The 13,125-nt window shown below is 41.7% G+C and overlaps 1 protein-coding gene across 1 annotated transcript; it reads left to right on the top strand.

Moving 5' to 3' along the window:
• The first annotated feature begins 9,210 nt into the window (after nt 1-9,210).
• On the top strand, nt 9,211-12,184 carry LOC137619700 (uncharacterized). Its single transcript, XM_068349983.1, has 3 exons — nt 9,211-9,711; nt 9,809-10,211; nt 12,108-12,184. Exons 1-3 carry the CDS (start codon nt 9,211-9,213, stop codon nt 12,182-12,184), a joined length of 981 nt encoding a protein of 326 aa, XP_068206084.1.
• Nucleotides 12,185-13,125: the final 941 nt, after the last annotated feature.

The raw sequence follows: 13,125 nt of genomic DNA, 5'->3' as shown, positions 1-13,125 counted from the left end.
ATATTAACCTTCTGCATGTCTTTCACGATACTTGAAGGAGCTTATTTCAACATTTGTTGCTTTGGCTTGATAAAATTCTGCTTAGGGACAGTACCAATGATACTTCCGCTGTAACTGTTGAACTTGTTCCCGTAGTTATTTCCGAACTGGTTTCAATGGTTCAGCAAATACTAGACACTGGGTCAGAACGACGGATGAAACTTCGTGCGTGAGGAGGGTTTACGACTGATCATATTATAATCTCTACTCAGCGAAGTGCCTTTATCAAGTTTCTTTACCTCTCTCTTTCTCAAGTATGTTTGAATCAGTTAAGGAATGCCTCGTAGATACTTCTCTGGTATTGTCAATTCTTCTAAAGCTGCTAACTGCATTACGTTAGTAGCCTATGTCAATCTCTTAAAACATCTTTGTACCTGATAAGAGTAATCTAAGAAAATCCTTTCCTCCTCTATCCAAAAACTCCGGATATATTCTTTATAATATTCAGGGGTCATCCGGTACACCTGCAGCACTCTCCTCTTTACTTCTTGATACTCCTTTCTCTGGTTCAGAGATAAGGATAAATAAGCACTGCGACCTTTCCAAAAGAGTACACTGTGCACTAATAAAATCCATTTATCTTCTGGCCATTCCACCATTGACACGACTGCTTCAAAATGATCGAAGAACTCATCAGGAGCTTGTGCGAATTTCTGGATCAACACCTGTGCATTTGCCATATCAAACATTTGTGCTGTCACCCTTGCACAAGCATTCAACAGTTCCAATTCCCTCAAATATCATATATCCTCTGCCCGTATTACCTCCATTTCTTTCTGTCCTCTCTCGCTTCCTTCTTCTCGCCTTGCTTCCATTTCTTCCCGTCTTCTCTCTCTTTCTCCTCGTTCTGCCATCATCTTCAACCTAATGAAATTCTCTTCCGCTGCAATATGTCAAATCTCAGCATCTACATCCCCTTCTGCTGTCACGCCTTCAGTTCCTAGGCCGCTTGATCCTTGCTTCGTTAAGAATTCTTCCTCAGCTTCCCCCAACAGTTCACGAGTGGCAACAATATTCTCTTTCAACAACTTCCCCGAGTTTATCAATGCTTCTAAGGCTAGACACATTATTTGGGCCTTAATCATCCCACTCGTTGCTCGGCCACCACATGCCATTAAGAGCCACTGAGCTTCAGTTATATTAGCTCATGACAATTCCTGAACACTTGGGTTATTCAAAAACTCTTTGATATCAAAATGTGGCATAATGGGATTTTACAAGAATTAATGCCTCTACAAAAAATATTATACTAACAATACTCAAAATCCTATCAACAATGTACTATTAAAAAACCTTTAATCAAAACACGGTCATGTTATCACCAATATTTAAAACAGACTCACTAGATCCCAAGGGTCTGGGTACCAAAATATATTATATGATATGACTCCCTGGTCTGGACACTAAAAATATATTATACTATGGGCTGTAACCGGGAACCCAATACCAACGGGTGTGTTCCCTGTATCACCACACTATAGTTGCAACCTGTGTCGCGCAATATCCTGACCAGGGTTCGCTCACTCCCCTCTATTGCTGTTAACATACCTTCATAAACATATGGTTTAAAGGCACCCACGCTGTTTGCGTTTGTCATGTTCGCTGTGTAAACGTTGGGTGGTTCATTATCGCTTTCGTCCTTTTCTGATTGCTTTTTAGTCGTCACATTCGGTAAAGTTGAATTATCTTTGTTCGCTATGGCGACTGCTTTCAGTTGGTTCGACCAACATTCCTTACTGATATGGCCTTTCTTGCTACACTAAAAACAGACAATATCAACCTTCTGCATGTCTTTCACAATACTTGAGGGAGCTTAATTCAACGTTTGTTTGTGTTACCATAGCATTCTGCTTGGGGACAGTACCAGTGATAGTTCCGCTGTAACTGTTGAACTTGTTCCCATAGTTATTTCCGAACTGGTTTCCATGGTTCAGCAAATACTAGACACTGGGTCAGAATGACGATTGAAACTTCGAGCCTGAGGAGGGTTTACGACTGATAATATTATAATCTTCACTCAGAGAAGTGCCTTTATCAAGTTTCATTACCTCTCTCTTTCTCAAGTATGTTTGAATCAGTTATGGAATGCCTCATAGATACTTCTCTAGTATTATCAATTCTTCTAAAGCAGCTGTCTGCATTACGTTAGTAGCCTCTGTCCATCTCTTAACATCTTCGTTCCTGATAAGCGTAATCTAGGAAGGTAATTTCCTCTTCCTTCCAAAAATTCTGGAGATTTTCTTGATAATATTCAGGGGTCATCCGGTACACCTGCAGCACTCTCCTCTTTACTTCTTGATACTCCTTTCTCTGGTTCAGAGATGAGGATAAATAAGCACTGAGACCTTTCCCACAGAGTACACTCTGCACTATTTAAGTCCATTTATCTTCTGACTATTCCATCATCGACAGGACTGTTTCAAAATGACCGAAGAACTCATCAGGAGCTTGTGCGAATTTCTGGATCAACACCTGTGCATTTGCCATATCAAACATCTGAGCTGTCACCCTTGCACAAGCATTCATCAGTTCCAATTCCCTCAAATATCGTATATACTCTGCCTGACTTGCCTCCATTTCTTTCCGTCTTCTCTCTCTTCCTTCTTCTCGCCTTGCATCCATTTCTTCCCGTCATCTCTCTCTTTCTCCTCGTTCTGCCATCATCTTCAACCTTATGAAATTCTCTTCCGCTGCAATATGTCAAATCTCAGTATCTACACCCCCTTCTGCTGTCACGCCTTCAGTTCCTAGGTCACTTGATCCTTACTTCGCTAAGAATTCTTCCTCAGCTTCCCCCACCAGTTCACGAGCGGCCACAATATTCTCCTTCAACAACTTCCCCGAGTTTATCAATGCTTCTAAGGCTAGACACATTATTTGGGCCTTGATCATCCCACTCGTTGCATGGCCAACACTTGCCATCAAGAGCCACTGAGCTTTAGTTATATTAGCTTCTGAGAACTCCTGAACACTTGGGTTATTCAAAAACTCTAGGATATTAAACTGTGGCATCATGTGATTTTACAAGAAATAATACCTCTACAAAAAATAATACATTAACAATACTCAAAATCCCATCAACACTGTACTATTAAAAAGCCTTTAATCAAAACACGGTCATGTTATCACCAATATCTAAAACAGACTCACTAGATCCAAAGGGTCTAGGTACCAAAATATATTATATGATAGACTCCCTGGTCTGGACACTAAAGATATATTATACTATGGGTTGTAACCGGGATCCCAATACCAACGGGTGTGTTCCTCATACCACCACACAATGGATGCAACCTGTGTCGCACAATATCCTGACCAGGGTTCGCTCACTCCCGTCTATTGATGCTAATATACCTTCATAAATATATGGTTTAAAGGCATCCATGCTGTTTGCGTTTGTCATGTTCGTTGTGTAAACGTTGGGTGGTTCATTTTCCCTTTCGTCCTTTCCCGATTGCTTCATAGTATTCACATTCGGTAAAGTTGAATTATCTTTGATCGCTTTGGTGACTGCTTTCATTTGGTTCGACCAACATTCCTTACTGATATGGCCTTTCTTGCTACACTAAAAACAGACAATATCAACCTACTGCATGTCTTTCACAATAGTTGAGAGAGCTTAATTGAACGTTTGTTGCTGTGGTACCATAGCATTATGATTAGGGACAGTACCAGTGATACTTCCGCTGTAACTGTTGAACTTGTTCACGTAATTATTTCCGAACTGGTCTCCATGGTTCAGCAAATACTAGACACTGGGTCAGAACAACGGTTGAAACTTTGCGGCTGAGGAGGGTTTACGACTGGTAATATTATAATCTTCACTCAGTAAAGTGCCTTTATCAAGTTTCTTTACCTCTCTCCTTCTCAAGTATGTTTGAATCAGTTAAGATATGCCTCGTAGATACTTCTCTAGTATTATCAATTCTTCTAAAGCAGCTATCTGCATTACGTTAGTAGCTTCTGTATATCGCTTAACATCTTTGTACCTGATAAGCGTAATCTAGGAAAGTCATTTCCTCGTCCTTCCAAAAACTTCGGAGATTTTCTTTATAATATTCAGGTGTCATCTGGTACACCTGCAGCACTCTCCTCTTTACTTCTTGATACTCCTTTCTCTGGTTCAGAGATAAAGATAAATAAGCACTGCAACCTTTCCCAAAGAGTACACTCTGCACTATTAAAGTTCATTTATTTCCTGACCATTCCATCATCAACAGGACTGTTTCAAAATGATCGAAGAACGCATCATAGCTTCTGCTAATTTCTGGATCAACACCTGAGCATTTGCCATATCAAACATCTGAGCTGTCACCCTTGCACAAGCATTTATCAGTTCCAGTTCCCTCAAATATCGTATATCCTCTGCCTGACTTGCCTCCATTTCTTTCCGTCTTCTCTCTCTTCCTTCTTCTAGCCTTGCTTCCATTTCTTCCCGTCTTCTCTCTCTTTCTCCTCGTTCTACCAACATCTTCAACCTAATGAAATTTTCTTCCGCTACAATATGTCAAATCTCAGCATCTACATCCCCTGCTGCTGTCATGCATTCAGTTCCTAGGCCGCTTGATCCTTACTTCGCTAAGAATTCTTCTTCAGCTTCCCCCAACAGTTCACGAGCGGCCACAATATTCTCTTTCAACCACTTTCCTGCATTTATCAATGCTTCTAAGGCTAGACACATTATTTGGGCCTTGGTCATCCCACTCGTTGCATGGCCACTACATGCCATTAAGAGCCACTGAGCTTTAGTTATATTAGCTCTTGACAATTCCTGAACACTTGGGTTTTTCAAAAACTCTTGGATATCAAAATGTGGCATCATGTGATTTTAAAAGAATTAATTAATGTCTCTTCAAAGAATAATATACTAAAAATACTCAAAATCCTATCAACAATGTACTATTAAAAGCCATTTAATCAAAACACGGTCATGTTATCACCAATATTTAAAACAGACTCACTAGATCCCAAGGGTCTGGGTACCAAAATATATTATATGATATGACTCCCTGGTCTGGACACTAAAAATATATTATACTCTGGGCTGTAACCGGGAACCTAATACCAACGGGTGTGTTCCCCTACCACCAAACTATGGTTACAACCTTTCTCGAACACTATCCTGACCAGGGTTCGCTCACTCCCGTCTATTGCTGCTAACATACCTTCATAAATATATGGTTTAAAGGCATCCATGCTGTTTGCGTTCGTCCTGTTCGCTGTGTAAACGTTGGGTGGTTCATTTTCCCTTTCGTCCTTTCCCGATTACTTCATAGTCTTCACATTCTGTGAAGTCCAATTATCTTTGATCACTTTAGTCTAGTTGGTAGAGGGGGTCTGCGTGCACCCCCCGGAAATCAATTTCTAATTGATGTCTTCCTATGGGGAAAAATGTGTAGAAAACAGTTTGCTATGTTAAAAATTTGAAATATTGTCCCACGTGCCTATTTTATGCAAATTAAGCCGCCATTACATGAAAATACTAAAATCGCTATAACTCCGCCAATGCAACAGATAACTGCAAAAATAAGGTAGTCTAGACCCAGGTTTTGAGGGTCTAGCATCAATATAAGACCAGTCTCATAGTGACCACATGTGTTCCTGACATGTAAGATATGCAAATTAGTGCCGCCATTACTGAAAAACCTATTTTTACCATATCTTTGCAAATGTTATAGCAATCGTGAAGAACGTGTTGTCTGTACCCTTGTTTTATGGGTTGATGTTTATTATTAGACTATATTTGAATGTGCCTTTTGCTTATTTGTTTTATTATAATGAGATATAGTCAGGTAATGAGAGATTCTGAGGGTACTTACCAATTAGTGTTTATTAAGCAGTGAAATATTTTTTATCATTTCATCATAGGTGGCAACACTTTACTGAATAGGAGAGGATGTGATTCATTGAATCCGTGTCATTTATATTGGATGAAGCAGTGTGTTTTTCAGCAATTTATGAATCATTCTAGGTTTATCTTTTCTAGGTTTATCATAATTTAGTCTGCTTATAGTCAGATAGGTAAAAGGTGTTTATATAATCTCTAAAGCTCTATTTGATAAGACAATTAATGCAATTACTTGCATGACTTAGTGTCATTGGTAGTAATATTTCAAAACACTTCATCATGTTGGTTATAGGCCTATACTTCTCATTTCAGAGTAATAGTTTTGGTATAAGTTCGCCATCATGCCAAAGCGAAGGAATGCTGAATCTGCCAGCACTGAACGCACCAGCCTGAGCAAAAAGCCTGCTTCACCTGCACCTGTATGCATGCTTCATGTGTTATCCATCTCTGATCATGGGCCTTTTACCCCACTCAGTAGAATCAAAGGAACTGCATTTGATAAACTAAAGCACCTTCATGAAATCCGGGACCTGCGGCTCTGTCAGCCACATGCATCTCCCTATCGTATGCAGTCTGTATGTGACCAGATTCCTGAGACTGTCCCCGAGGACCTTGAAAATAATGGGTATCACCGTCAGTGTTATCAGCGGTTCTCTGGCAATCTGCATCTTATAGAAAATAAGACAACTGAGGAACCACAGGCATCCACCTCGCTATTGCATTCACCTCGTAGACATTCAACTGGACCTGTCTTTTCAGAGGAGTGCATTTTTTGTGAGAAAGTAGAGATCAAAGGTGCTGATCGAAAAACTGTACGACCTGTCCATTTCTCATCTTGGAGAAACAAGGAAAATGCATGGGAACAAATTGAATCGAGAGCTGAAAAAATGGGCATGTTTCGGCTTCATAGACGTGTGAAAAATGTAGACCTCTTTGCTGTAGAAGCAAAACATCACCCATCATGTTTGAGATCATTCCACACCGCATTTGCTAACTTTGAACGCGGGGTTAACAGAGCAAATGACCCAAAGCGTACTGAACACGCGAAGATTTCGGCCGCTTATGAGAAGGCACTGAATTTTGTACGGGAGCACATTCGAACTCATGTCATCCAACGGAATGAAGTCCTGCGTCTAACATCATTGCGCTTGCTCTATATTGAAGAACTGAAACGCAATGGGCAGGAGAATGAAAACTACCGCTCAGAGAAACTCCTGAAACGTCTACAAAATGATTCAATCAAGGAGCATGTGTCCTTTCTGAAGGTTGATCATGACAAACTTGATGCAATTTCATTTTGGCTTGTGTACAATTCCAATATTTCGGTTAACGATGCTTTAGCACAAGCTTACACGCTTGGTAGCAAAGACAAATACCAAAACGCTGCTCTGCTTCTTTGCAGTAATATTCTACAGGCTTACAAAGACTCCAAAGTCCTCCCATGGCCGCCAACATTAGATGATATGGACCTCAGCTGTGATGATCTACTACCATCTGATCTCATTCGTTTTCTAAGCATGGTGATGTCAGGAAAAGAAGACATAGATACAAGTGAAAAGATGAAGCGACTGGTATTCTCCATTGGGCAAGACATTTGCCGTGCAGTGTCAGATGGAAAATGGAAATTACCAAAGCACATGCTACTGTGTGTGACCGTTCGACACTTGTTTCGTAGCAAGCAGCTCACCAAGATATTGCACCGACTTGGTCACTCCGAGACATATGATTTTGGTTTAGAGATGGAAACTGCACTGGCCAAGGTCCTGGATGAGGTATCAACCTATCTCACACCCCAGATTGTGACAGGAGAGGGCAACATGGTATTTCATTGTGAGTGGGACAACCTCAACAAAACTACAACGAATGTTCATGGCAGCAATATTGTCACCAGTGCTGGGGGAATCATGGTAAAGGAGGTCAAGCCCGGGATCCAAAATTCAAATGTCCGAATGCTTCCAATGATGGATAAATCCAAACAGCGTTGCTTGAAAGTTGATACACCAGAAACCCTCCCACCCCTGCACTTCACTCGTATTGGACCAGTGTTTCCAGATGGCTCTTCATTCACACCACCTGTTAAAAATGAAACAGTTTATACTACCAAGAAAGAAGAGTACTACGTCTGGCTCTTCAGCAGGTATATTGGAAGCAGTGGTGAACAGCCTGTGCCTGGACTAGGGGGGTTCATCTCTGCAACTGGAACTCCGCCACCAAGGAAATCAACTGTTGACTACTTTACACCTATTCATCAACCAATAACTGACAACACAGTCGTTCGTGAGCTACTGAAGCGGTCTGAGGCAGCCACAGCCGAGGTGGGTCAGAAATGGGTCCTCAATACATTTGACCTTGGCGTTTGTATGAAGGCACTCCCCATTATTTGGCGTTGGCCAGAAGAGTTTGCCAAACATGTTGTAATGATTGGCCCCTTTCACACATCCATGAACTTCATCGGCATGCTCACAGGCCACAAAATGAAGGGTTCAGGATACACTGAGATTCTCTTAGAGGCACAGCTTGTGACAAGTGGATCCATAAAAGGTGTTCTTAGCGGAAAAGCATATGCCAAGTCCCTGTTTTGCATTAAAACTGTTTGCGAAGCAATGGAAAGGCTGTTGATTGAACAGTTTGCTGAGGAAGAGAACACATTGATGATTGACAATCCTTCCACACTACTGGAGATTATCGAGTCATGCAACCGGGAGAACCTTGAGGACGCACTCAAAGATGACTCCACCATGAACCTTATCAGAAAGTATCAAGCCTACGAGGACAAAGTACGCCAGGGCCACTTGGGAAAGACTGCTACTTTCTGGATGTCCTTTGTTGATCAATGTCATCTCGTCTTCATGCTGCTTTACTCCGTTAAAACCAACAACCTTCAGCTGTTCCACTTCTGTAATGGAGAGATGGCACCACTCTTCTTTGCATTTGATGGGCAGAACTATTCAAGGTTTGTTGAACATGTATTTCATCTCCTTGTTTCTTTGATAACTATAGAATGCCGAAATATACAAGTTGACTTATACAACCAAATACAGTGTCAGCATAAACACAAACACAAACATGTTCCCACAAGTCTCTGTCTCCCTATTTTACAGGTACCTTGTTTGGTTGGAAGTCTATCTAACAAACATGGAGAAGATACACCCAGGGGCAAAAGACCTACTAACCAAGGGTGGACTCGCGGTGGCAAGATCGATGATACCTGGGGCACTCAGTGCAGTTGACAAAACTATGGAGGAAACATTCATGCGGTTCGCCAAATCATCAGGTATAGTACCTGGTTCATTGAATGGCATAGACAATTATCATATTGATACATGTACACAGATGAAAACTTGGTTTTATACTTTTCAGGTGGCTTTGCTGGACTGTACAGTCAATTTGGGGCATACCAGAGGTGGTGTCGCACAACTTCCACGCGGGCCCAGTTTCATGAAAAGACCCTTGAAATGGCTGGCCTTCTTGACGATCCTGACTGCCCAAGGGCTGGGAGGCATCGCGAGCTTGAGAAGGCAGAGATAAAGAAGAGTGAGAAAGCTGTTCAAAGAGTCATCACTGCTGTCAGAAACTTCACGAATCCATTCACAATCCCAGATAAGGACAGGCTCTACTCCTTAGCCTCTGGTTCTCCTACATCCAAGGATGTTGAGAGGGATGTGCTGGAAGCTGACGCTGTAGGAAAAGCTGCAAAGGCTGACTTTATTACACGTTTGCAGAGCGGCCACCAAGGAAGCTTCTTCGACCCAATCAAAAGGAAGAAACTCAAGACCATGGAGGCATGCAACAAGAAGATCAAGCTCACATCATCGCAAGGAAAGGTAAGTTTATATTTCATTGAGCAAGTTATGTATTGTTAAGGGACTTTTGTACAATCTGTATTACAATATAAAATTATAATATATATTGTTATTTCAGGTCATACAGTATCAGGAGCAAAGCAATGTTGCATTCCTTCTCCTTGTGAAGTCACAGTGCCTAGATGAACCAATTGACTTGGATGAACTCATGAAGTACAGCCTGATGCCAGTGCCTCCAAGTATTGGAACATCAGATGGATTTTTTGCGAAGACCAACAAAGCCACCATTCTGCACTACCTGATGGAAGAGTTCAACCAAGATGAGCTGCCTTATCCAAAGGATGCCCTATTCATCCAGGATGGAATGGCACTTCTCCATGTCCTTTCTAACTTGCCCCCGACCTGTGGGGAGATCTGCCTTCAGATACTTGACCAGATGATTGCCAAAAAACATTTCTTGTTCTCAACTGACAGCTATTTTCCGGGATCCATCAAAGCTCAGGAAAGACTTCGACGTGGCAGCTCAGAGAGGATCATTCTTGCCGGACCAGCAACAAGAAAGCCATACGACTTCAAGGTGTTCCTTGCAAATGACGACAACAAGAAGCAGCTCTGTCAACTCATGCTGCAGGTATGGAGTGGCCAACAGGCGGCATCTAGACTGGAGAGAACCGAGATGGCAGTACTGATTGTCGAGGGGAGAGCTCATCAGTTCGTTTCCAAAGAAGGCAAGGTATGTGAAATTGCACCTTTATTTTTAGGATGACTACATTCATTTACATGTTAATCCAAAATATGCTCAATGACCTTTTTTGTTTCAGGTCGAGGTGCTTGAGATGCCCACTATATACAGTAACCAGGAAGAGACAGATACGAGAGTGGTGTTGTACCTACATCATGCTGCTGCTCTTGGTTACAAGAATGCTGTGGTTAGAACCCCTGACACGGATATCTTCGTGATTCTACTCTACCATGCCCATGCTATCAAACTGACTGTGTACCTTGATACAGGATCAGGAAAGCAACGTCAGCTCATCAATGTATCTGAGCTTGCACAATCATTAGGGGAGGACTACTGTGCTACCCTTCTTGGCTTCTATGTCTTCACTGGGGAGGATTGTACCAGTGCTTTCAAAGGAAAAGGGAAGGTCGGTCCACTAAAAAAGCTTGAGAAGAACCCGAGATTCCACAAGGTGTTCAGAGAACTTGGGAATGACTGGAGCATAAATGGCCTAATGTTGAACCAGTTAGAACAATTCACTTGCTTGATGTACAGCCAAAGTCGTGATTTGTCTGTGGATGCCGTCCGATCTAAGATGCTTCGAAAGATGGTAGGAGAAAATGAAAAATTAACATTGAAATCTAAGGTGGACTTTGCTCGCCTCCCTCCATGTCTTTCAGCATTGAAGCCCCATGTCCAGCGTGTGAACCACCGGGTTTGTTTGTACAAACGAGCTAACGAACCCATTTGTGAAAAGCCAAACCCCTACGACGAGGGCCAGGGATGGATAAAGACAGAAGAAGGCATGCTGGAACCATTGTGGTCATGTGGTCCAGTACTACCTACCTCACTAGTTGATCTCCTTGAAACTATTGATGATCAGGAGGAAGCAGAAGATAATTGCGAAGACGAAGAAACAGATTCATTTGACTTCGACAGCGATGAAAGCGATGACGATTGAAGCTTGTGATGACAGGGAACATTTAGATGATTTCCAGAAGCATCTATATCTTAATTTTTTTTTCTTCTTAATGTGCAAATGACACTTGTGATGAAAAAACGACTGGTCTTATGATGTTCTTTCACCCTTAAAATACGAGTACAGGCAACACGTTCTTCACGATTGCTATAACATTTGCAAAGATATGGTAAAAATAGGTTTTTCAGTAATGGCGGCACTAATTTGCATATCTTACATGTCAGGAACACATGTGGTCACTATGAGACTGGTCTTATATTGATGCTAGACCCTCAAAACCTGGGTCTAGACACCTTATTTTTGCAGTTATCTGTTGTATTGGCGGAGTTATAGCGATTTTAGTATTTTCATGTAATGGCGGCTTAATTTGCATAAAAAAGGCACGTGGGACAATATTTCAAATTTTTAACATAGCAAACCGTTTTCTACACATTTTTCCCCATAGGAAGACACCAATTAGAAATTGATTTCCGGGGGGTGCACGCAGACCCCCTCTACCAACTGTACTAGGGAACTGCTTTCAGTTGGCTCGACCAACATTCCTTACTGACATGGCCTTTCTTACTACACTAAAAACAGACAATATCATCCTTCTGCATGTCTTTCACAATACTTGAAGGAGCTTAATTCAACGTTTGTTGCTGTGGTACTATAGCATTCTGGCTAGGCACAGTACCAGTGATACGTCCGTTGTAACTGTTGAACTGGTTCCCGTAGTTATTTCCGAATTGGTTTCAATGGTTCAGCAAATACTAGAAACTGGGTCAGAACAACGGTTGAAACTTCGTGTCTGAGGAGGGTTTACGACTGATCATATTATAATCTTCACTCAGCGAAGTGCCTTTATCAAGTTTCTTTACCTCTCTCTTTCTCAAGTATGTTTGAATCAGATAAGGAATGCCTCGTAGATACTTCTCTAGTATTATCAATTCTTCTAAAGCAGCTATCTGCATTACGTTAGTAGCCTCTGTCTATCTCTTAAAACATTTTTGTACCTGATAAGCGTAATCTAGGAAAGTCCTTTCCTTGTCCTTCCAAAAACTCCGGAGATTTTTTTTATAAGATTCTGGGGTCATCTGGTACACTTGCAGCACTTTGCTCTTTACTTCCTGATACTCCTTTCTCTGGATCAGAGATAAGGATAAATAAGCACTGCAACCTTTCCCAAAAAGTACACTCTGCACTGTTAAAGTCCATTTATCTTCTGGCCACTCCATCATCGACAGGACTGTTTCAAAATGATCGAAGAACTCATCTGGAGCTTCTGCGAATTTCTGGATCAACATCTGTGCATTTGCCATATCAAACATCTGAGCTGTCACTCTTGCACAAGCATTCATCACTTCCAATTCCCTCAAATATCGTATATCCTCTGCCCGTATTGCCTCCATTTCTTTCCGTCATCTCTCTTTTCATTCTTCTCACCTTGCTCCCATTTCTCCCCGTCTTCTCTCTCTTTCTCCTCTTTCTGCCATCATCTTCAACCTAATGAAATTCTCTTGCGCTGCAATATGTAAAATCTCAGCCTCTACATCCCCTTCTGCTGTCACGCCTTCAGTTCCTACGCCGCTTGACCCTTGCTTCGCTAAGAATTCTTCCTTACCCTCCTCCAACAGTTCACGAGCGGCCCCAATATTTTCTTCCGACAACCTCCCGGAGTTTAACAATGCTTCTAAGGCTAGACACATTATTTGGGCCTTGATCATTGCACTTGTTTCATGGCCACCACATGCCA

This window comes from Palaemon carinicauda, chromosome 2, assembly GCF_036898095.1.
Source record: "Palaemon carinicauda isolate YSFRI2023 chromosome 2, ASM3689809v2, whole genome shotgun sequence".
NCBI classification, from domain to species: domain Eukaryota; kingdom Metazoa; phylum Arthropoda; class Malacostraca; order Decapoda; family Palaemonidae; genus Palaemon; species Palaemon carinicauda.
This window is presented reverse-complemented; position numbering and strand designations above follow the sequence as displayed.

Bases quoted from the DNA above. Each gene is read 5' to 3' on its own strand.
- LOC137619700 (XM_068349983.1), top strand. From the start codon at position 9,211: ATGTACACAGATGAAAACTTGGTTTTATACTTTTCAGGTGGCTTTGCT. The intron at 9,712-9,808 runs GTAAGTTTATAT...TTGTTATTTCAG, and splicing joins TCACATCATCGCAAGGAAAG to GTCATACAGTATCAGGAGCA. The intron at 10,212-12,107 runs GCTCAGAGAGGA...TGGTTCCCGTAG, and splicing joins GGAAAGACTTCGACGTGGCA to TTATTTCCGAATTGGTTTCA.